The sequence below is a fragment of the Budorcas taxicolor genome, chromosome 12 (genome assembly GCF_023091745.1).
Source record: "Budorcas taxicolor isolate Tak-1 chromosome 12, Takin1.1, whole genome shotgun sequence".
NCBI classification, from domain to species: Eukaryota; Metazoa; Chordata; class Mammalia; order Artiodactyla; family Bovidae; genus Budorcas; species Budorcas taxicolor.
Genome location: NC_068921.1, coordinates 78,107,650 through 78,133,652, shown reverse-complemented (window position 1 = coordinate 78,133,652; position 26,003 = coordinate 78,107,650). Strand labels below are relative to the sequence as shown.

At 42.4% G+C, this 26,003-nt stretch overlaps 1 protein-coding gene across 1 annotated transcript in view; it reads right to left on the bottom strand.

Moving 5' to 3' along the window:
• The window catches only part of ITGBL1 (integrin subunit beta like 1), a 220,320-nt gene extending 194,778 nt beyond the window's left edge, over positions 1–25,542 (bottom strand). Inside the window, exons 1-2 of the mRNA XM_052650281.1 lie at positions 25,442–25,542; positions 24,267–24,487 (exon numbers count right to left, since the gene is read on the bottom strand). Of these exons, the coding sequence (XP_052506241.1) occupies positions 24,267–24,487; positions 25,442–25,542 (322 nt within the window). The remainder of the gene's footprint in view (positions 1–24,266; positions 24,488–25,441) is intronic.
• Between the last annotated feature and the right edge of the window lie 461 nt (positions 25,543–26,003).

Sequence of the window (26,003 nt, the reverse complement as noted above, 5' to 3'; positions counted from 1 at the left end):
CCATCCCAGTTCTACAATCAGTGGTGGAGGGGCGGGGGGGACGAAGCAGTCATATGTCCTTTACCTACTTATAAGTAAAGGAATGAACTCTGAAATGCCACTCTTTCAAGTCAAGATATAGACTCAATTAAATGCATATGTCAAGCTAAAAAAAGACCCTGATGATGAAAAGATTGAAGACAAGAGGAAAAGGGGTCGGCAGAGGTTGAGAGGTTAGATAGCATCATTGACTCAATGGACATGAATCTGAGCAAACTCCGGGAGATAGTGAGGGACAAGGAAGCCTGCTGTGCTGCAGACCTTGGGGCTGCAAAGAGTTGGACATGACTGAGCGACTGAACAACAACAACATAAACAACACTACCTTTAAAAAGAAAATAAAGGATGAGCAGATTGTTCTGAAAAGACCACATCTTCCCATTAGAAAAGCCACTGTGCGTGTGTCTACAGCCTTATGCTCCCCCGGATGCCCGTGCAAGGGCCGCTTCCTTGGGTTGAGAGGCAAGACTTGCTTCATCTAAACATCTTTTGGGAAACACAGACATCATTATTTCACTGACTGGGGCCCCAATTCCTCCTCTGTGACCCCTTTCCCATCACAGCGAAGGCTCCCTTGGTCTCCTCCTTTGAATCCCAGGATTTCTTTCATCACCATCTCCGAGGCACCAACCTTTCTGCATGGCTCTATGCTCCTCTCCTCCCATGCCAACCACGCACGGAACACACACCTGGTTAACCTTTCACCTATCTTCCTAGGCACCAGGTGAGTGAGGGAGGTTAAACCTTCTTTCTGACACTGAATGATCAGCAACAAAATAAAATTCACCAGCTGAGATTGGATACATGTCTATGACCTCCCCGTATTCATTTTCTCGAAAAGTAAATGAAACTCTTACTTTAGGCCAGCACTGCCGGGAGCCACCACGGGAGATCCCACCCATGACAAAGTCATGTGGAAGAGAACTGTTAAGCAAGGCTTCAGAACTCAACGGGCTCCCTAGGCTTTCTCAAGCATCTACCCCTCAAACCAGAATCTGTCTGTTTTACTACTTCATGACTTTCACTAACTCCTCTGACATTAACAGGGGGCTAACCCTGATCACCTTTTTCTGGAGAAAATCAACTTAGGACTATAGCTAATAAGTCTCCCGGACATGAGAAAAATATTTCCAATCAAAACCCCTCTGTTAGCATTTTAGCTTGTTTGGCAGATATATCCAGACTCTTACAGCTACACATGTGATTATTTATATCCTCCCAACTATAAGAGGCACAGAAAGCCTAAAACATAGAGCCTTTCAAAGAGTTAAAAGTTATTAGAGTAGTGTTAATGTAGGATTTCATTATTGGGCCAATGCTTGTTGCTAAGTTCCCATATCTCTTATCCACTGTGCACCTGGGAATGCATTAGTTAACATAGTTGGAATGTAAGAAAAACAAGTGTAGCCTTGAATTTAACCACATCAGACTTTTGAGATATTTGGTTGTTTCTTGTAACTCACTGCACCTTTACTCCGTGAGAATGTAACTCTGTTTAATACTTTTTGAGGCTGACATAGATTAGAAATATAAGAAAAAACATTTCAAGGGAAAATAAGTTTTTTGGTTGAACAGCCTTTATCAAAAGAGGGTCATAAAATGTTCACAGGCCTCCAAGGCCAAAAGATAATGTACACAATATTGTTTATGGGAAAGGTTTGCAGAAAAAATCCTGGTTTCGATAAAGACAAAACAGATGTAATGTTTGGGCTGACTCTGTATGACTTTGCATCTTTCATTTCCCTCTATCTACAAGTAAAGGTGTAAAAGACCCTTTTGAAAATAAAAACAATGGGCCTCGCTTGAAGAAGCTTGGTGACCCCGTGTTTTCCTTTTTTCTCTTTTTTTCTCTCTTACTTTCTTTTTTCAGGCTGATCTCCTGGAGCATAGAGGCTCTCCGTGTTCACTTATCTGCCCGGGTTTCTAAGACCTGAACGGGAGGACGTTCTGCGTCTTCACTCCCTCGGGAGACCGGGAAGGCACCTGTGGCCTCCGTGAACAGGGCAAACTTCTTGTCTCGAAGTTTTATTGGCTTTCTATGTAAACCAAGGAATATCAGCCTCTGTCTCTCGTCTATTTTCTTATCTACAATATTCTTTCCTTATCTCTCTCTAAATCATCTGCCGACGCCATTTTTCCTTCAGGTTCCCCTGGATCCTGCAGGGGCTGGACCCCGGCACAGCACTTTGCCAATATATCTGAGCTTGACAATTACCCAGGGCACTGATTAAAGACACACACCTAGAAAATGCATTTCCCTAGAAGACAGCCTTAGGAAGCCAATGATAGAAAACATCACAGCTAATTCTGCAGATGGTCGCTGCAGCCATGAAATTAAAAGATGCTTGCTTCTTAGAAGAAAGGCTATGACCAACCAAGACAACATATTAAAAAACAGAGACATTACTTTTCTGGCAAAGGTCCATCTAAGTCAAAGCTATGGCTTTTCCAGTAGTCTTGAATGGATGTGAGAGTTGGACCATAAAGAAAGTTGAGTGCTGAAGAACTGATGCTTTAGAACTGTGGTGTTGGAGAAGACTCGAGAGTCCCTTGGACTGCAAGGAGATCCAACCAGTCCATCCTAAAGGAAATCAGTCATGAATATACATTGGAAGGACTGATGCTGGTGCTAAATCTCCAGTATTTTGGCCACCTGATGCAAAGAACTGACTCACTGGAAAAACCCTGATGCTGGGAAAGATTGAAGGCAGGAGGAGAAGGGGATGACAGAGGATGAGATTGTCAGATAGCATCACCAACTTGATGGACATGAGTTTGAGCAAGCTCTGAGAGCTGGTGATGGACAGGGAAGCCTGGCATGCTGCAGTCCATGGGGTCGCAGAGTCAAGCACAACTAAGCAACTGAACTGAACTGAATTCTTATGGTCACCAAGCTGGGAAAACACAACCAAAGTAATTTAACTATTCAGCAAATATATTTATTTTAAAAATAATGTTTTTCTGCCATCACAATTAAAATTGCCAATTTTATCCATATTTTCACTACTAAACTTTCAATAATTACAACCATATTTTTAGAATTGTCCTAATTTTCTTTTCTCAGTGATATTGGTGTAAACCTCCAACACATGCATGCATGCCAAGTCATTTCAGTCATGTCCGACTCTTTGGGACCCTGTGGATCACAGCCCGCCAGGCTCCTCTGTCCATGGGACTCTCCAGGCAAGAATACTGGAGTGGGTTGCTATTCCCACCTCCAGGGAATCTTCCTCACCCAGGGATTGAACCCGAGACCCTTGTGTCTCCTGCATTGGCAGGTGGGTTCTTTACCGCTAGCGCCACCTGGGGAGCTTCAAACCTCCAATACAGGCCTTCTGTTTTAACTGGAGCATTGGTAATGTGACAGGTTAGGTATTATCTTAGGTCACAGTACAAGGACACGTTGTTATCAACAGGCTCCCTATAATTTCCTGTGCTGCTCTTACGTCTCCCAGCAACCTCCCTGACATGGCTCGAAATTAGCGTGAGCAATTTGACAGGATCACAACACCTGCCTTGCAGCTGTAACTACACATTTCTCTTGTGAAATTTAATGCACTTGAGTAATATGCTAAATCTGATTTGTTCTCATCTAAGGAAGATATACAAACAAAAAATAAGACAGATCATCAACATCACTGGAAAAACCTAGAAGCCATAAAACAAACTCAAGGTTTATGAAGAAATATTATAAAGAAAATTTAATTATAAAGTATCGACCCTAAGAATATATTTTAGTAGTTTTTTACATATTTTTAGATTTTGTTTTACCATTTGGTTGATGCAATTTAGAAAACATTTTTTAAAAAGCTTGACACTTGACAGGTACAGTATAGTCATATTTTTGTGTAAAACTAACCTAAGTAAAGTGAGCAATACTGGCTGTGTGTTTACTGCCTTCCTAGTGCTAAACATGCATTGACTGAATAAATGAATAGTAATGTTGCCACTGAGAATAGCAATAGCAGGAATGATTAAAATTAGCATTATTTTACAATATTAAACATGACACTTGAATAGCTTATGAAGTTTTAAAGCTGCAAGGGATCTAGACTTCTAAAATATGAACCCCACGTTGCAGATTTATATTATTTACCATTTCCTCCGATTCCTCAAATAGCCTTCATATCCCCAGTCAGCTCATCTCCTGTTGTTTCTCCAGTAGCTCATCTTTTCGTCTTTATTGCAGTCATATTTTCTCCCTCTGACTCTCTTCTTCTAAAGAGACTTACATAAAGGAAAAACGTTGCATATGTTGATGCATACAGTTTCCATTCCTAGTTCTCTTCATTCTTCATGTAGACACAGGTTTCCGCCTGGTACTGAAGACTGTGAAGGCAAAATCATTTCTCTTGTCCACTGGATGACATGCTATGAAGACTGGTATCTTAAGCTGCCATTGGCTACCATGTGAAGCTTGGAGATGGGGCTGTCCCTGGGGTCCACAACCCCCATTTAGGAACTGGTACAATCCCTTGAGCAAGAAATTGAGTTGCACCTGAAGACAGATTCCATCCTGGAACAGTGGCTCTCAAATTTTACTGTGTTATCAGGACAACATGATGATCTTTTTTAAGCAGATGGCTAAGTCCCACGGTGAGAGCTTTTGAGCAGGTAAATCTGGGATAGGGCCTCAGAATCTGCGTTTCTAACAAGTTCCCAATTGAACCACACTTTGGGAAACATTTCCTAAATATTTCAATTTAGTAGGCCAGCAAACTTTTTTTTTTCTTAAGCATATTTGAGTTGGGTTTTCTATTATTTGGACCCAAGAAAACTGTCCAATCTGATAAACCCATGAGTATCTGAATGACAGGCTTCCCAGGTGGCGCTAGTGGTAAAGAATCCACCTGTCAATTCAGGTGACGCAGGAGACCAGGGTTTGATCCCTGGGTCGGGAAGATCCTCTGCAGAAGGGAATGGAAATCCACTCCAGTATTCTTGCCTGGAGAATTCTATGCACGGAAGAGCGGGCTGCTGCTGCTAAGTCACTTCAGTCGTGTCCGACTTTGTGCAACTCCATAAATGGCAGCCCACCAGGCTCCCCCATCCCTGGGATTCTCCAGGCAGGAACACTGGAGTGGGTTGCCATTTCCTTCTCCAATGCATGAAAGTGAAAAGTGAAAGTGAAGTCGCTCAGTCGTGTCCAACTCTGTATGACTCCAGGGACTGTGACCCACCAGGCTCCTCCATCCATGGGATTTTCCAGGCAAAAGTACTGGAGTGGGGTGCCATTGCCTTCTCCACAGAAGAGCCTGGAGGGCTACAATCCATGGGATCCCAAAGAGTCAGACACGACAGCACATCTGAAAGACATCACCCTCACTCCATACAAGCTTGAATTATTTAAGTATTCATACACTGAGAAGTATATGAAAGGAAGTCATGAAGAAATTATTATACAGAATAACACTGATTTCATAGTATATTCAGGGTTTATTCCTACGTCATACTGTGCTACAATTAAATTTCATCACATCTTATAATCAAATATGGGAGGTACACTCAAAAATTATTTAATACTTAGATTTCTTTTTTTATAATAGGAAGTTCATGATATTTTCATGTGGAATATTATTTTTGATTAACTTAAATGGAAATTATGTGTACATAAGGAATATAATGAAAAAGAAGATATTATTTTACTTTGAATATAGTAAAAATAACAAATTTATAACTAGCATTTGTTTAACATACAACCTATCATTTTATTTCTCATTCATTTTTCACAGTCCTAATGAAATGGTAACCTGTATTTAAAGAGTCCAGGTGTGCTAGATAAACATAAATCAAACCACATGTTTCAATAACTAGAAGCTTCTCTGGATGCAATATTGTAGAGAAAATGAGTTGAGCTCAAGAGTATAACTGTTCAGTCTTCTGGCTCCTAACAGATATCCATCAGATAATAAACTGGCAATCCAGAAAAACATCCAATTCTGCTTCATTGACTACACTAAAGCCTTTGACTGTGTGGATCATAACAAACTGTACAAAATTCTTAAAGAGATGAGAATACCAGACCACCTTACCTGCCTCCTGAGAAACCTGTATGCAGGTCAAGAAGCAATAGAACCAGACATGGAACAAGGGACTGGTTCAAAATTGGGAAAGGAGTAAGTCAAGTCTGTATACTATCACCTTGCTGATTTAACTTTCATGCAGAGTATGTCATGAGAAATGCCGGGCTGGAAGAAGCACAAGCTGGAATCAAGATTGCCAGGAGAAATATCAATAGCCTCAGATAACGGAGATGGCACCACCCTTATGGCAGAAAGTGAAAAGGAACTAAAGAGCCTCTTGATGAAGGTGAAAAAGGAAAGTGGAAAAGCTGGCTTAAAACTCAATATTCAAAAAACAAAGATCATGGCATCTGGTCCTGTCACTTCATGGCAAAGAGATGGGGAAACAATGGAAACAGTGACAGATTTTATTTTCTTGGGCTTCAAAATCACTGCAGATGGTGGCTGCAGCCATGAAATTAAAAGACACTTGCTCCTTGGAAGAAAACCTATGACAAACCTAGACAACACATTAAAAAGCAGAGACATTACTTTGCCAACAAAGGTCCATCTAATCAAACCTATGGTTTTTCCAGTGGTCATGTACGGAGGTGAGAGTTGGACCATAAAAAAGTTGAGTGCCAAAGAATTGACGCTTTTGAACTATGGTGTTGGAGAAGACTCTTGAGATTCCCTTGGATGGCAAGGAGATCAAACCAGTCAGTCATAAAGGAGATCAGTTCTGAATATTCATCGGAAGGACTGATGCTGAACCTGAAGCTCCAATACTTTGGCCACCTGATGCAAAGAACCAATTCATTGGAAAAGACCCTGATGCTGGGGAAAATTGAAGGCAGGAGGAGAAGGGGACAACAGAGGACAAGATGGTTGGATGGCATCACCGACTCAATGGACATGAGTTTGAGCAAACTCCAGGAGTTAGTGAAGGATAAGGAAGCCTGGCATGCTGCATTCCATGGGGTCACAAACAGTTGGACATGACTGAGGGGCTGAAAAACAACAACCCCAACTAACCACATAGTAGTTTCTCCATAAATAGCTGGTAACTGAACCAGTAAATGGCACAGAGATTACACACATAGGACACAATGATCTGTATCTCTCATTTTATATCTGTATATAAGTCTTTAAATATGAAAAGTGAGTGAAGTCACTCAGTCGTGTCCGACTCTTTGTGACCCCACGGACTATAGTCTGCCAGGCTCCTCCATCCGTGGGATTTTCCAGGCAAGAATACTGGAGTAGGTTGCCATTGCCTTCTCCTTTTTAAATATGAAAAAGTGGTCCATTTTCAGTTTCAGCTCTTAATGTTGGTGACTAATGTATACCAACTAACTTATTAGAAATACTAATTACATACATTTTTGTCAAAAATATTTATACTGACTTCCAATAAAACTGTAAGTATTTTGCATTTCAGAATCAATCAAACTTCACGGAGAAATTAGTCCCTAAAGGACCTACAGTTTTTCACTAGAAACAAGAAATATATTCTGCATTAAATTAATGAGCTACATACATAACAATGCTGCCAATTACTTTACAGTGGTTCACTGGCCAACCACCGGTGGTACTGACATCTCACACAATTTGAAACTGTTTACACTCTCTCTTCCTCTTAAACAAATTGAGCTCCATTGTTTAAAATCTGAAGAACAGAAATCTGGATAATACCAAATACACAGACTTATTCCAGTGCTTTTTTGAAGTTCTCAGGACATAAAAGAAAGTCCCAAAATAGCTTATCCAAAAACCAAACACATCGCGCTACATAAAATACTCTTCTAAGGCAGAACAGGTGTGAAAATTAAAGGCAGTAATTTAATTAAAAAGTAGATAAATGGCTTACTGAACATGCACATGGAAACAGACAGCCACTGAACCTATTTGCTTACGTGGTGACATGGGTCAATAGTTTGGTTTTCATTAAATTGCTGTATTTTACGGCACTAGGGAGCTTCCCTGGTGTCTCAGTGGTAAAGAATTCAGCTGCAATGCAGGAGATGAGGGTTTGATCCCTAGGATGGGAAGGTCCCCTGGAGAAGGAAATGGCAACCCACTCCAGTACTTTTGCTTGGGAAATCCTGTGGACAGAGGAGCCTGGCGGGCTACAGTCCATGGGTCACAAGGTTCAGACTCGACTTAGCGACTAAACCGCCACCACCACTACCACCACGGCCTCTGGAGCATGTATTTATACAAAGATCAGCTGGAAGATGCCGTAAAAAGACAGATTTGGTGTATTTAAGTACAGTGGAAAGGAACTCTTCCCCTCTGACACACCGAACATTACGTTTATAATTAAGGAATTCCTTTTTATGAGGATGATACGAATTCCTTCATTGACTATTAGTTTCTAGGTACATTTTTGCTTTTCCTTTAAAATTTTCTCATCCCTTCATAAAATCCTTAAGATGCTAGTATAATCTTCCATGTAATTAATTTAACACAGTTACTCTTCAAAAGGAAACATAATGACCCCCGCAAATTAGATCTAAATATCAGACTGTCACAATCGCATCAATGCATTAATGCCACTGAGGAACCACTATATTCACATATTTATGTTAAATCCTATGGCTGAGAAAATTATTGCCCTCAGCTCCTTAACTCCCACCTACCTACCCATCTCACAGACCAGAAAGAGCAGAGTGACCTCTCTAGACATTCTTGTGGAGATATTTAATAAATGCTTGTTAAAGGTAATTCCACTGAGGCTCAGAGAAGTTAAGTGACTTTCACAAGGACACACGCTGAACAACAATTTTGGAGAAAGAACAAGCAGCTTGCTTAGTTTTTTAATTCCAATTTCCAGGCATTTTCTAGAGCACTCTGCCTCTGCCTTTCCTTCCTGTCCAAACATTCTCACTTAGCTCTCCTAAAGGACAGATTATTAAATTCAGTGAAGGCTTTACTGGGATTCCCAGGTGGCTCAGTGGTAAAGAATCCTCTTACCAGTGCAGGAGACTCAGGAGACTCGGGTTCAATCCTTGGGTCAGGAAGATCCCATGGAAAAGGAAATGGCAACCCATCCCAGTATTCTTGCCTGGGAAACCCCATGGACAGAGGAGTCTGGCGAGCAAAGAGTCACACGTGACTGAGCATGCATGTATATGCATGCACAGAAAGGCTTTATGAATAACAAATCAGTGCACTATCCCTCGAAAGCCTTAAAATTCTTCATCTAGCATATAAGCAGGGCTGTCTGAGATAGAAGCATTCAGGAATGTCACATGCCAGGCAGGTTGATGAGTGATAGATGTAGCCTGTCCCCAGAACCCGCATATCAGGATGCAAAGGTTGACATGCCCACTTTCAGGGCACAAAGGAAATGCTCATGATGACCTAATCGAAATTGTTCAGTTTTCTCTGCACATTTCTCTCCTGGTGCCTTGCCGTCAATTCACATCTCGTTGTTCTAAAAAATGCCATACATATATTTTAAAATGCATATATTTGAACTTCTGGATTTCATATTATAAACACCTTAATTTTATAAGAGCAAAAATAATATCTAAGTTGATTCATTCATACTATCCAAAATGGGTAATACACAAAATAATACTAGTTCATGTCCGTGAAAATAAGAAATATGTATTCAACTCTCCTACCTATGTTTTCTTTTGACTTTATGGAAAAGGAAAAACCAAAGGTTTTGGAAGAGTTTCCCCTATTGCTGACTCTAGTGAGTCCTTAGTTAGCGCTAATCGCAATCACTCTAAGAATTTCAATCACAGCTGAGAGAAAAGCTCTTTGTTGGTATGAGTAATTTAGTCTCAGTGATTTCTGTTACCTGGACTTCTTTGATGCTAAATGAATGAGGTGTTCTTTCTCCTGCCCAATATTTGAGCTTTGATGTGCTCTATCTCTGACATAAGACAGAAAGGAGAGACACAATCTGCTTCTCCACAAAAAAGGGAAAAAATCAAGATATATTTTCAATGGAAAAATGAGGCTCCTGAATAATGAGGTTCTCATTTCAAGACTCTAAACTCACGAAAATATTTCCCCTAAATATTAGACCATAAAGAAGGCTGAGTGTCCAAGAATTGATATTTTTGAACTGTGGTGCTAGAGAAGAAATGAGAGTCCCTTGGACAGCAAGGAGATCCAACCAGTCCATCCTAAAGGAGATCAGTCCTGGGTGTTCATTGGCGGGACTGATGTTGAAGCTGAAACTCCAGTACTTTGGCCATCTGATGCAGAGAGCTGACTCATTTGAAAAGACCCTGATGCTGGGAAAGATTGAGGGCAGGAGGAGAAGGGGACAACAGAGGATGAGATGGTTGGATGGCATCACTGACTTGATGGACATGAGTTTGAGCAAGCTCTGGGAGCTGGTAATGGACAGGGAGGCCTGGAGTGCTACAGTCCATGGGGTTGCAAAGAGTTGGAAAAGACTCAGCAACTGAACAATTTCCCCTAAATATGTTGTCTCAGGACAACATTAATATGTTTGAAGAGAAGCTACCTATTGATTTGGGGGACGCATTTCTTCTTGGGTTACTCAGTATGATGGATAGAGAATTTTATATATATATATATATATATATATATATATATATATATATATATATATGTATGTATCACTTTTTGACTGTGCAGTGTTGCATGTGGGATGTTAGCTCCTTGGTCAGGGATTGAACCTGTACTCCCTGCATTGGAAGCACAGAGTCTTAACCACTGGACCACCAGGGAAGTCCTTGAACAATAGTAATTTTGATCACCCCTTTCAAGTTATAGAAGAAGTGAATGAATTCATTGTTGTTCAGTCTTTCAGTCATGACTGACTCTGTGACCCCATGGACTGTAGCATGCCAGGCTTCCCTGTCCTTCACTATCTCCCAAAGTTAGCTCAAATTCATGTCCATTGAGCCAGTGATGCCATCCAACTATCTCACCCTCTGTCACCCCCTTCTCCTCCTATCCTCAATCTTCCCCAGCATTAGGGTCTTTTCAAATGAGTCAGCTCTTCACATCAGGTGGCCAAAGTACTGGAGCTTCAGTTTCAGCATCAGTCCTTCCAATGAATATTCAGGGTTGATCTCCTTTAGGATGGACTGATTTGATCTCCTTGCAGTCCAAGGGACTCTGAAGAGTTTTCTCCAGCACCACAATTCAAAAGCATCAATTTTTCAGCACTCAGCATTCTTTATGGTCCAACTCTCACAACTGCACATGACTACTGGAAAAAACCATAGCTTTGACTATACGGACTTTTGTCAGCAAAGTGAATGAATTCTTACATATGAAAATATTTTCCATCAAAGCATGCTCAAGAGTAAGTAGATATTTTTCTATTATTCTTTTGTATTACCAACACAACACTAATTTTAGGGCTCAAATCTATTCAAGGAAGAAATCAAAAGAAGTCTATCTAGTACACAGCTAACAAATCAATTATTTGCTTTCTTTCTCAAAACAATATTTTCTTAGTTTCTTAAAAATGTCCTTTCTTTCTTGAAGATGAGTTATTTTCACATCAATACTGCTTTTAGAACTTACATAAGCAATGGTGTTGATCAAGAAAGAAAAAAACAGTTTATAACTTGTCTTTTGTATTTTGGAGAAGAAAAGGTTTAATTAAATGGCCAAGTCATTTTGTTTAGAGAAATAACGAGTTTTGTCTAACTGTTGTGCACAGCAGAAAATAACAGCTTTGAAAGAGCAGTAATGACCAATTAGGAAATACGCTGACCGTGCTTTTTGATTTCTTCATTTTGGCTCCTTATTCTCATTGGCTAAATCACAAATTTACGTTCATGCACTGCTGTAAGAGAAGCTTCTAAGCAATACCTGACTCACTGGCCCCTTTTAAGAAAAAAATTTAGCCCGCCTTTTCCTAGGAAATATCCAGATAAAATAATAAATCGGGAAACTGGAGTGGGTCACTACTGACTTGGAACAATTTGATGTTCGAACAAGTGATCACGTACAATTAGGATGACAGGCACTTTGGCATGGAAGCCTGTCCCACCACATAAATTAAGACTGAGGTGACACAAGGTCAGACCAGTGAGCACTCTTATCAAGGTCTTACATTTCTTTTCCCTTTACAAAGCCATCATTCTAGCCAGCCTTAAATAAGATGATTTAGAGTAGACAGAAGAATGAGTTCTATTACCAAACAGAGTTTCTTATTTGCCAGGAAATGTGATCCTTGTAAAGACAAAGCACTCTTTTCCAAAGAAAATGAGATTTGCAACCTTCTTGCAGCTCTCAATCTTTATCAATTCAAGAGTTAATGGGAAATAGCTTGAGAATTTACCCATGTGGGGCTCTGAAAATGCCCTGGCCCATCCCCCATGGTCCTCTCTGCCCAGCAGTACTATTCTCCTCCTCCTCAGATGTGACTCACGACCTTGAATCCCAGATCAGGCTTGGAATCAAAATTTCCCAAAGGACAAAAGCTTCAGATCTCCCGGTTCCACCCTGTTTGAAGTTTCCTTTTGCCAAGATTCTCAACACAGGAAGACACTTTTATTCACACTTCTGTTGCCTGGAGACACCCTCTCAAGTGTCTCGGAACCCAACTCACTCTAGTGTGTACTTGCTTGTGCAAAAGCCAGAGTGCTAGAGAGCTATGTGTATGAGTGTGAGTATGTGTGAACAATTTTAAATCGAATGCTCTTTCAAGTCTCTATATCAAAAAACACAAAAATAACAAAAACTTCAAACCAGAGTGTTCACTAATAGGCAGACAGTCTAATGAAGTAATACATTCATACCTCAACACATCATATACTTGTGAAAATTCTTAATCATATATGTATAAACTAGACTGAGGACCATGATCTGTTCTTAAAGAAAAAAAGCAAGAAAAAATTAATGGAAATAACCTATCTATATGTGTTTATAACATATTTATATAATCATGGGAAAATAGGGATGTTTACACCTTAAATTTAATATTAACAAGAGGCTGTAATTAACAATAAGACTGAAGGGGAGACACAGCACATACATATTTAACTTACTTGAATTTCATTCTATGTGCTGAGGCACTTAAGGCATATATGGCAATAAAAGGAGGTGGTGAGTGAGTGCAACTCACTCAGTCGTGTCCGAGTCTTTGCAACCCCACAGACTTTACAGTCCATAGCCTTTCCCTTCTCCAGGGGATCTTCCCAACCCAGGTCTCCCACATTGCAGGCGGATTCTTTACCAGCTGAGCCACAGGGGAAGCCCAAGAATACTGGAGTGGGGAGCCTATCCCTTCTCCAGCTGATCTTCCCGACCCAGGAACTGAACTGGGTCTCCTGCATTGCAGGTGGATTCTTTACCAACTGAGCTATAACAGAAGCTCAAAGGAGGTGGAATAATATGCAAATATACACACACTACATAAAATATCCGCTATAAAAAGGAATGAAATAATGCCATTTGCAGCAACGTGAATGGACCTAGAGATTATCCTACTGAGTGAAGTAAGTCAGACAGAGAAGGACAAATATTACATCTCACTTACACGAGCAAACTAAAAATAACACAAACAAATTTATTTACAAGACAGAAATAGATCCACAGACATAGAAAACAAAGTTATGGTTACCAAAGGGGAAAGATAAAATAGGAGTATGGGATTAACAGATAAAGACTGCTGCTGCTGCTGCTGCTGCTGCTGCTAAGTCACTTCAGTCGTGTCCAACTCTGTGCGACCCGATAGACGGAAGCCCACCAGGCTCCCCCATCCCTGGGATTCTCCAGGCAAGAACACTGGAGTGGGTTGCCATTTCCTTCTCCAATGCATGAAAGTGAAAAGTGAAAGTGAAGTCGCTTAATCTTGTCTGACTCATAGTGACCCCATGGACTGCAGCCCACCAAGCTCCTCCATCTGTGGGATTTTCCAGGCAAGAGTACTGGAGTGGGGTGCCATTGCCTTCTCCAAGATACAGATTCAGTTCAGTTCAGTTCAGTTCAGTCATGTCCAACTCTTTGCAACCCCATGAATCTCAGCACACCAGGCCTCCCTGTCCATCACCATCTCCCGGAGTTCACTCAGACTCACGTCCATTGAGTCCATGATGCCATCCAGCCATCTCATCCTCGTTCGTCCCCTTCTCCTCCTGCTCCCAATCCCTCCCAGCATCAGAGTCTTTTCCAATGAATCAACTCTTCGCACGAGGTGGCCAAAGTACTGCAGTTTCAGCTTCAGCATCATTCCCTCCAAAGAAATCCCAGGGCTGATCTCCTTCAGAATGGACTGGTTGGATCTCCTTGCAGTCCAAGGGACTCTCAAGAGTCTTCTCCAACACCACACTTCAAAAGCATCAATTCTTCGGCGCTCAGCCTTCTTCACAGTCCAACTCTCACATCCATACATGACCACTGGAAAAACCATAGCCTTGACTAGACGGACCTTTGTTGGCAAAGTAATGTCTCTGCTTTTGAATATGCTATCTAGGTTGCTCATAACTTTCCTTCCAAGGAGTAAGCGTCTTTTAATTTCATGGCTGCAGTCACCATCTGCAGTGATTTTGGAGCCCCCCAAAATAAAGTCTGACACTGTTTCCACTGTTTCCCCATCTATTTCCCATGAAGTGATGGGACCAGATGCCATGTTCTTCGTTTTCTGAATGTTGAGCTTTAAGCCAACTTTCTCACTCTCCTCTTTCACTTTCAAGAGGCTTTTTAGTTCCTCTTCACTTTCTTCCATAAGAGTGGTGTCATCTGCATATCTGAGGTTATTGATATTTCTCCCGGCAATCTTGATTCCAGCTTGTGCTTCTTCCAGCCCAGCGTTTCTCATGATGTACTCTGCATAGAAGTTAAATAAGCAGGGGGACAATATACAGCCTTGACGTACTCCTTTTCCTATTTGGAACCAGTCTGTTGCTACATGTCCAGTTCTAACTGTTGCTTCCTGACCTGCATATAGGTTTCTTAAGAGACAGGTCAGGTGGTCTGGTATTCCCATCTCTTTCAGAATTTTCCGCAGTTTATTGTGTCCACACAGTCAAAGGCTTTGGCATAGTCAAGATACAGACTACTATATATCAAATAAAGAGCAAGGTCCTACTGTACAAAACAGGGAAGGATATTCAATAACTTAGAATAACCTATGATGGAAAAGAACAGAAAAAAAACATACACTCACACGTGCACACACACACACACACACACACACATTTACATCTGAAAGCCACTGTGCTGCATGCCTGAAATGAACACAATGTCATAAATTAACTAAACTTCAGTTTTAAAGAAAGGCTTCTGGAACTTCACATGCCTTCTAGGCAGGAAGAAAGGTAGAAAGCTAAACCAAATTCCTCCTACAATTAGCTCCCTTTCAGTCCCCCACCACACCTCCACCTGCTTCTTCTGTCCCCTAATCCAGCTGTCTTCTCCTGAAGTTCTTGCCTGTGCTCAGTCATGTCTGACTCTTTGCGACCCCTGTAGCCCACCAGGCTCCTCTGTCCATGGGATTTCCCAGGCAGGAATACTGGAGAGGGTTGCCATTTCCTCCTCCAGGGGATCTTCCCAACCCAGGGACTGAACCCACATCTCCTGTGTCTCCTGTTACAGGTAGATTCTTTACTGTTGAGCCATCTAGGAAGCCCAGTCCAGTTAGACATAAAAGTTGATTTATCTTATTTTATTTATTTCCTTTTTTCTCCCTGCTGAGGTATGATTAGAAAATTCAGATGAACTAAGCAGGAAATCAAATTTCTGTAATAGTAGAATTTATTGTTATAGGCAAAACCAGACAAGAAGATATTATTGCCTTGAGGATAGAGAAAATTTATGATTTGGTTTATAGTTTTATGACTGCGGGCTATAAGAAGAATCCTCAGGGATTTTGTATCTAACCCTGGATTCAAGGCTTCAGCATAGAACAGGGGGCCTTAAGGAATTTTCAAATTTTCCATAAAACGTATGCAGAATAAAAATATGTTAGTGACAAAAGCAGTACTATTTTTCACTTAAAAAGTAGAAAAGGGAGTCATTTTTTCATTCCTGTCTATGAACAAAGTTTTAGTATTAGAATTAGAGAACTTCTTTACCAAATATGGGGCTTCTCCAGTGGCTCCATCAATAAAGAATCTGCCTGCAATGCAGGAGACCCAGGTTCAATCCCTGGGTTGGGAAGATCCTCTGGAAAAGAGAATGGCAACCCACTCCAGTACTCTCGCCTGGAGAATCCCATGGTTAGATGAGCCTGGTGGGCTACAGTCCATGAGGTGACAAAGACTCAGACACTACTGAGCAACTTTCATCCATTCATCCTTCCCAAATATGAATCGTAGTTCAAATGTGACTCCAGCAGCCTAACTGACTGAACAGTGAAAAGGAGAACCAAATTAGGAGCTAACCAAGTAACTTCCCACTGTCTTCATGAGACGTTTTGAAGAGGCAGTCACCCAAAGTATGCCCCAATAAGCTATTGGTTTGTAGTAGGTCTACAAACGTGATAACAACCCAAGGTGCCTTTTCTATCAGAAGTATTAGCATTGCAAAGATTTGAAAATGGAATGGACTCCCCTCTGCAGACAGCAGTCTTTCAGAAAGAGGGGTTACATGTGTGTGTCTTTGTGGTACCTTTAGATGCACACACATATGTAAACACACATAGGTAAATGCAATTGTGCATACACTCATATATTAACACCCACATACATGCCATAAACACATACACATGCAAACATATGTTTGAAGACATATTGATGTATTCAGATGTATATAACATATGTGTATAAATTTAAGGTAGCAAATATATATTTGAATACACATACATATGCCTTAACCGGCAACCAGAATATATATGCATGAAGAGAACTTCCTCAGGCCTTGGTATTTATATTATTTATAAGTACATATACATTATAAAGCCAGATTTGAAAAAAGTGAATATATATATATATAACATTAATACCTAAAGACATCAACTCTTTGAATAGATACCAAGACTTCAAAGACTGTGGATGACCAAGAAACAAGATAATAGAAATAATAGCTGAACTCCTTGCCCCAAACGAGCAGAATTTGGAAATGAAATAAACATGATGAATAGTGAGAGAAAAAAAAGTTTGGAGAGCAGGGAGAGGACTGAAGTACGGGACTGGAAATTGGGGAGTTTCAAGAACTAGAATGATTATTATTCAGTCTTAAGTTGGTTTACATTCCTGTGATTAAACAACCCAACCCCCGATGACTCTAGGACGCGGAGTAATATTTCAATAAATCAGTTGACCTTTGAACTGCACAGGTTTGAACTGCACAGCACCACTTACAATGTGGATGTCTTACAATAAACATGTACCCCAGTCCTCCATGATCCAGGATAGGTTGGATCTTTGGATACAGAACTGCAGCTAAGGGGGGTGGGGGGGGGAAAGGTGGAAAACGGAAGACCACTAAGAAAGAAAATCCAAAGAGTGATTCCACAAAATAGGCTTGGAGCCAGTTATTCAATTATCTAAGAAAATGCAACCATAATTCCAAAGACACATGTACCCCAGTGTTCATCGCAGCGTTCTTTACAGTAGCCAGGACGTGAAAGCAACTTAAACGTCCGTCAGCAGAGGAGTGGATAAAGCTGTGGTGCATATATACAATGGAATATTATTCAGCCATAAAAAGGAACACAATTGGGTCATTTGTAGAGATGTGGATAAATCTAGAGTCTGTCATATACAGTGAAGTAGGTCAGAAAGAGAAAAAGAAAGACCATATATTAATGCATGTATGTGGAATCTAGAAAAATGGTCCTGATGAACCTATCTTCAGGGCAGAGATCGAGATGCAGGCGTAGAGAATGGGCCCGTGAACATGGGGTGGGGCCATGTGAGATGAGAGAGATGAGCTGAGAAAGTAGCATGGACATATATATACTACCACATGTTAGACAGATAGCTAGGAGGAAGCTGCTGTATGACACAGAGAGCTCAACCTGGCGCTCTGTGATGGCCTGGAGGGGTGAGATGGGAGGATGAAGGGAGGTCCAAGAGGGAGGGGATATATGCACACACAGCTAATTCACAGTGCTGTACAGTAGAAACAGTGTAAGACAACTACACTCCAATTCTGAAAAAAAAATTTAAGTAAAATGCAACTGTGGAGAGCAAGTAGGTTCAACACTTCTAGGACAGACTATAAGGATTCAGAAAATGCAGCTCTCGTGAATAATCATACACAGCTCTCATACTACTTAACAGTGTAGACATCAGAAATAGCTGCCAGAAAAAAAATTACTAATACTTCCATATTAGGGGTATTTCCATGTATTTGAAGTATTTTTCATTACATGTGTGTTTAAACCAATGCTTATAAGGATGTTTCATAGTCTGAATAAATTAAATCTATTAATTAATCTTTTGGGGGACTCCAAAATCACTGCAAATGGTGATTGCAGCCATGAAATTAAAAGATGCTTGCTCCTTGGAAAGAAAGTTATGATCAACCTAGACAGCATATTAAAAAACAGGAACATTACTTTACCAACAAAGTAAAGTCAAGGCTATGGTTTTTCCAGTGGTCATGTACGAATGTGAGAGTTGGACTGTAAAGAAAGCTGAGCACCGAAGAATTGATGCGTTTGAACTGTGGTGTTGGAGTAGACTCTTGAGAGTCCCTTGGACTGCAAGGAGATCCAAGCAGTCCATTCTAAAGGAGATCAGTCCTGGGTGTTCTTGGAAGGAATGATGCTAAAGCTAAAACTCCAGTACTTTGGCCACCTCATGTGAAGAGTTGACTCATTGGTAAAGACTCTGATGCTGGGAGGGATTGGGGACAGGAGGAGAAGGGGATGACAGAGGATGAGATGGCTGGATGGCATCACTGACTCAATGGACATGAGTCTGAGTAAACCTCAGGAGTTGGTGATGGACAGGGAGGCCTGGAGTTCTGTGGTCCATGGGGTTGCAAAGAGTCAGACATGACTGAGCAACTGAACTGAACTGAATAAATTAATTTTTAAATTATATAGATATTAAATGTATTTATACATAAAGATTAAAAATTATTCTGAATAATATCCTGCAGAATGTCAAGTTCTTTATATCCATAACGATGTTCCAGGAAAAGAAACTAACTTTCAGAGAAATCAAATGACTGTCTCAGGGATGAATGACAGAAACAAGTTAACTCGAGTTAACAATTCAGACGAGATTCCAATCTAACCCCAGAAGTGCCATAAAGTCCAGACTCATTATATAAGCAATCATTCTTCATTTCACAGCAATTCCAGATAAAAATAAGTGTTTTTAATTTAGCAGGGCCTTTTCACCATTGATGAGTTTTCTGATTCTTTCTCCTGACTTTCTTCCATCAGTTCTATACTGACACCATCTTACTCATCCCTGAGTACTAAAACATATGATTCTATCTTCCAGCAGTCTTTAAAATGCCTCATAATTCTATCCTTATTCTCTCCCCTGGGAACTAGTATTTAAACACGATCTAACCGGAGTTCCTCCCCATCAAGTGCCTATCCCAACCTGCTGGGCCCCCAGGCACCATATTACTTTCCATGAATCAAAGCATTGACCCCATGATTGAACATCAATCATGTTCAAACTCCCATGTTCAAACTGCTTCATGGTTCCTATATACTGTTTAACTGAGCACAGGCTTCACATGCAGCATGCTTCCCTTGTAGCTCAGCTGGTAAAGAATCTGCTTGCAATTCTTCTGCAGGAGACCTGGGTTCGATCCCTGGGTTGGGAAGATCGCCTGGAAAAGGGAAGGGCTACCCACTCCAGCATTCTGGCCTGGAGAATTCCATGGACCGTGTAATCCATGGGGTAGCAAAAGAGTCGGACACGACTGAGCGTTTAACTTTCACCTTCAGGTTCAGAGCTCTCTGCCAGCTGTCCAGCTGCAGCTCTCAATATATCTTCCACTAGGCTTCCCACAGCCCTAATATCCAGAGAAGCCAGCCCCAGAACCCTTTACACTTCTCCAAACGCACCCACGTTTTTCTGCCTCTAAACCATTTCTTCAATTTTCCTTGACTCAGAATTCCAATTGTCCACCCTTTGGAATAAAAACCTCCTTCTACTAAAAGATTAATGTCAAATGCTACAATTTTTCCAGAATTTACACCACAATATGTAATTCCTACCTTAATGGAATCCTCATAGAAATACATAGAAATTACATTCTTCCTTGCCTTATAGGCATTTGGTATTTCTCCTCAGTGGGAACCTGTCATGTATTCCTCATCTTTTGTAGCACTTTTATTTTTTTAGGAGTTAACTCACATTCATTTTATTATTTTTTAACTTTTCCTTTTATATGGGAATACAGTTGATGAACAATGTCCCATTCGTTTCAGGTATACAGCAAAGTGATTCAGTTATACATATGCATGTATTTACAACATCTTATGGGGCTTCCCTGGTGGCGCAGTGGTAAAGAATCCACCCGCCAATGCAGGAGACACAGGTTTAATCCCTGAGTCAGAAAGATCCTCCGGAAAATGAAATGGCAATCCATTCCAGTATTCTTGCCTGGGAAATCCCATGGACAGAGGAGCCTGGTGAACTACAGTCCATGCGGTTGCAAAGAGTCAGACATGACTAAGCGACTACACAACATCTCTAATAGTAAACAGGGAGTCTAGCAAACATACAGCACTTTGTGTGTGCAAGTGTGAGTGCTTAGTCTCTCAGTTTGTCCAACTCTTTGCAGCCCTTTGGATTGTAACCCTCCAGGCTTCTCTGTCCATGTGATCTTCTTGACTCAGGGATCAAACCCAAGTCTCCTTCATCTCCCGCACTGAAGGCGTATTCTTTACCCACTGAGCCATCAGGGAAGGCCGTATAGCAGAGAGAGAGAGAGAGAGAGAGAGAGAGAGAGAGAGAGAGAGAGAGAGTGTGTGTGTGTGTGTGTGTTAGTTGCTCAGTCGTCTGACTCTTTGTGACCCCATGGACTGTAGCCTGCCAAGTTCCTCTGTCCATGGAATTCTCCAGGCAAGAACACTGGAGTGGGTTACCATTCTCTTCTCTAATAGCACTTTAGAGAACTGGCTATAATGGATTCAGTTAGCTTTCCCAAGTTCCTAAAAATGAAACTCTTTTAAGTGATGTATTTCAAAAAGTGATTGGAAAAATGTTTAAGAAACCAATACTTTAAGTGTAATCACAGGTACCCAGGGGGGGTTATTCAGGATACCCTGAATTCCAAACCAGAAGTTTGTTTTTATAGAATCAAACATTTGACTGTTCTTAAAGAAATATTTCACCAAGATGAGTTTACTCCTCATTAGACCATCACACCCACACGAATAATCGCTGGGTCAGATCTTTATGCTATAGAATTTGGAGGAAGATCATGTGCCAGGTGCCAGTGGAGACTGGGAGAGAGAGACCACTTGTGATCGTGTGTAAACGTCATCACCCTCAACCAGCTCATCTAAAGTAAGTATGTCTCCTATGAGTCACAGTGTTAAGAATCCCAGTGGACTTAACTTGAAAAGAGCACAGTGTATCTCCTACAGCTGCTCTCGGCTTGAGCCAAAATTGCTGTCCTTGCTTGACCTTTCGAACTTTGGATCAATAACAGGTCTCCCCCCACCCCCAAGACATTAATGAAACTAAATTGCTTTCACAGGATCAACTGACTAAGGAACACAAAGCCAGGCTCTTTATCTATTCATCTCTTTCTATCCATTCATCCTAGCTCACCTTTTGCACATCCCAAAATAATGTTATATAGACATATATAAGCATATTCATGTCTGAGTGCTGACTTCACGCAAAACACTATTCTAAGTCTCCTGCATCTGTTAAACCTCACAACAATCCCATAAGATAGCTACAATTCCCATTTTTCAGATGAAGAAATCAAGGCTCAGGAATGTTAAGTAACTGCCCAAGTTCAGACAGACGTCAAGTGTGGGATTCAAATCCTGGAAAACTTCTCCCAGAGCCCAGTCTTCACCACTCTATGATACTCTGCCAGAGCAGAACTGTGTTTTCTTCACTGAGGTGGGGGAAGTCTCTGGAAGCTACTCTATTTCTGAAAATCACCTACAGGGGCTCATCACAGAGACCAAGGCCCAGAAGCACATAAAACATAAAAGACAACCTGCTGTTTCTATCTGGAGTGAGAGCTCAGTCATGTTCGACTCTTTGTGACCCCATGGCCTATAGCCCAGGAGGCTCCTCTGTCCAGGAGATTTCCCAGGCCAGAAAACTGGCGTGGGTTGCCATTTCCTTCTCCAGGGGATCTTCCTGACCCAAGGATCGAACCCACGTCTCCTGTGTCTCCTGAACTGCAGGCAGATTCTTTTTACTGCTGAACCACTGGGGAAGCCCATGTTTCCATCTTACTGGCGATAATATAGGAATTATTTCTTGCAGACAGAATGGAGTAGCTAAACTTGAAGCACAGAACAAGAGGGCAAGCTGGCAAGATAACCAGATAGACTGTGTGTAAGGCTGTTCTCACTGGCCTGGCAAATGTAGCCAGTGCATTTGCAGGGGCAGATTCTACACCAGGCCCAGCGAGCCGGCATCAACGGGCAACAGCGTGAAAGATGAGGACTGGAAACAAACACAGTTCTTTCATTCAGTCTTAAATATAGAGAAGCAGGAATGTACACACAAGCAAACAAAACCATGCATGACTCAGGGCTGCATTTTGCACCAGGATGGAAGGAATGTAGTAACAAAGATGGCAGGACGAAACAAAAAATCATTTTCCATGGGAGATAAACAAGAGTATATATACATACCACAGCTACCCTTCAACTAACAGAAAGGAAACCGATCAGCTTCTTTAAAGGGGGAGTTCAAGCTACTGGTAACCAGAACTAGCTTACTGGCTGAAAAACTGCATTCTGCTCCTTATGTTTCCAATGAAAGAACAATGCAAAATGCCCTGAAAAATGTGTCCAGAACTCACAATATTGAGGAGGCCTTGCCAGAGGCAATCAAAGACAGAGAAGCCAGGTAACAGTTGAATTTGGAGAGAAATATTAGACAATACTTAGCTTTCATTCCAAAGGGCTGCCCTTAATAGCACTGTAGCATGTGGGACTGACAAGCTAAAATAAGCTGTGGTATTCAATACTTTTAAAGGGTTGAACCACAGCCTCCAAGGCTACACAAACACACAGAAGCACCTGTGGCCCTCCAAATTACTTATGTGACTTTTTTTTTTTTCATTGTCAAACAGCCCGCATATTACATACCCTCCTTGCGCTTCTAGGCCCAAATGCCACAGGAGGAAAAAAAAAACATTTTGCTATAAACTCATGCTTGATCTCTCTGTTAGTGTTGGACTCTTATTCTCAGCTACACTGTGGGTAAAATAAGTGGATTTTTTTTTTTCCTACAAGTCTGCCAAACACTGGTGGGAATGCACTGTGTGTATTCCCACAAAAGTGCACTGAGAATGCACTTTTACTGACCGAGGGCCTGGATCCTTCACAATGACCTGATTGAGGTTCTTGGCTCGAAGCAAATGGCGCAGTTATGTGAAACTGGTTATAGACATGAGGGGTGTTCTCTTCGAAGAAATAGCTTGACCCCTTCCAGTATGAGAACCCAAATCACTCCTTTAAAATGTGCAAAGGAAATGAATTTATTTTCACTCCACCCTTACAAAACACCAAGCTGCACTGAAGCCAAAAAATGCGAGCAGCGAAAACAATACCAAAGCTATGTTTCCAAGAAAATACAGGCCTGCTCGTTTTGGTGTACGATTTTCTGATACAGGCCACTACATGTCAACTAAATGCTACCTCTGAGAGGGCAAATCCACATTCAAAAACACAGTGGGCTTCCCTGGAATTTAGGAAAATCAGATTCTCCTGTGCTTCCTTGGTAAAGAAAGAAAACACGGGTGAGAAACTGACGCCACACTGTCGATCAGATACCCTTCAATTAAGAAATAAAACAAATAGGGGCTTCCACTCTGCAAATATTATGATTAACATGCGTGATCAGGGTGGAGAGCCCAGAGAAATAACTCCATTTACGGGGAAGTGGGGAGGTTTGGTCTGTAATGAGGAAGCAACAGTAGAAGCTGAGATTTGTAATCGAGCGAGTGAACCTTAGCAAATATTATTTCCACTGAAGTCTGGGCCCTCGAGCAAGAGGTCGGGGTTAAGAGGCGTGATTCCAGAACCTGGCGGAAGGCAGGGCCCGCCCCTCCCCGTGGTGGCTTCTAGGATGCAGACGGGATGGTCCCCTTCCCCCAAGGGGCCGAAGCCCCCCGGGGAGCGCATACGGAGGGCCCGGCGTCGCGCCCCCTTACCTGCACAGGTGCTGCCGTCGTAGGCCTCGCACACCCACTCGTGGCACTCGCACAGGGGCCCGAAGTACACGCCGGGCTCGCTCACGTGACAGATGCACACCCCGCAGTCGCAGCGGCCGCGGCCGTGGCACAGAGCGCCCCCTGGGGGCTGCCCGGGCGCGCGGCACCGGCGCTCCGACTCGGCCCGGGACAGCCTGCACGCCCCGGCGCCCGGGCCGCTCCTGCAGGGGCGACAGACCACAGCGGGGGCCACGGTCACGTCCAGGCACTTCCCCTTCTGCTCCGAGCACCACCCCCTCAACGCGGCCCGCCGCCGCGGCCTCCCAGGGTCCACCCAGACCCCGAACCGGAGACCGACCGCCAACCCCCTGGGGATCATTAGCCTGGGCAACCCCCCACCCCCACCCCCACGTTTCTCCGAGGACCAAGCTGATGCCATCCACTGGTCATCAGCGGAGAAATGACCACAGGTGTCTAAGTGGTGACCTGCCCCACCGAAGAAGAGGACCGTCTTCCAGGTGAACTGGAGGATCCGGGCCTGCCCCTTGGAGGTCCGCCACTGAACCTTACACAGCGCATTTAGATTAAATGCAAATTAATCCAGAGTCTGACTCTTGGCTGACTTTTCAGTTCTGTTTCAAAAGTCCTATTGCTAGCTGATGGTCAGGGGCAGTTGTTTTATGAAAAAGGAGAGATGATTATATAGAAAGAACCATACAGGTTATGATAGCAGAGGACATAAGGCTTTTTCAAGTTGCAATAAGCGATACTTACAAACTATGCTTTTAAAGCATACAAGTTTAGTTATCGCGATGTGCCTCCAATCCTCTGAAAATGTCATGCAAAATGTTAATGCCAGCCCCATGCTCTGCCTTCTAGGTGGTGAAAGCACAAAGGTACACCTGGCATGGCAGAAAATTCCTCCTGATACGCACTGGAGCAGGAGGAAATGATAAATGTATTCAATGACTGTTTTCTTCCCAAGGAAGGGCAAATGAACAGGGGTAAGGCAATGCACAGTGTAGATGGAAGGAGAATCGGAACAGGTTGAAAAACAGTTGATCTGGCGTCCAACTTCCTAACTGCTCTTGGCTTGGGGCAGCCATCCCGGAGCTTTGAGTCCCGCCACGCAAGGCAGGGCAGGTCTGTCTTCAAGAAAAACAAACCAGACTTACCTCAGAGACGGCGAAAAGCTTTGCGGAACAGCTGACAGCCCCCCTGGCAGGAGAAAGGAGGACACCAGCAGCAAGACGCTCCCCAAGCCTGCGGGACGCATGCTGAGTTTCCAGGCTGCAGAAGCAAGGAGCGTGGCTGCGAGGTGGGGCTCCCGGGGGCGGGGGGCGGGGAGACCGAGGGGGGAGAGGTGCCCCCAGCAGACGGCCGGGCAGAGGGACCCACAAACACCCAGGCGTACAGGACCCGGGCTCTACCCGGAGCTGCGAGGGCGTGGACGAGCTGCCTGCGAGGGTTTGGGCGGCAGCGCTCTGGGCGGGGTGCTGGTACCAAACCCCTCAAGTGGAGAGCCTAGGCAGGGAAGTAATTAGAAACAGTTGTACAAGCAGATGGTTTATTTTGACATAAAAAAAGAGAGAGAGAAAGAAAAATGTCCTGTTCACAGATTTGAGAGAACCGTTCCTTTCTTCAAGTACAGGCCCCAGAAATATTTGACAAGAGGCTATTTGGGCTGGCTGACATTAAAGGGACAGATAAGATAATCCCCAGAGATGAGGAGAGGAA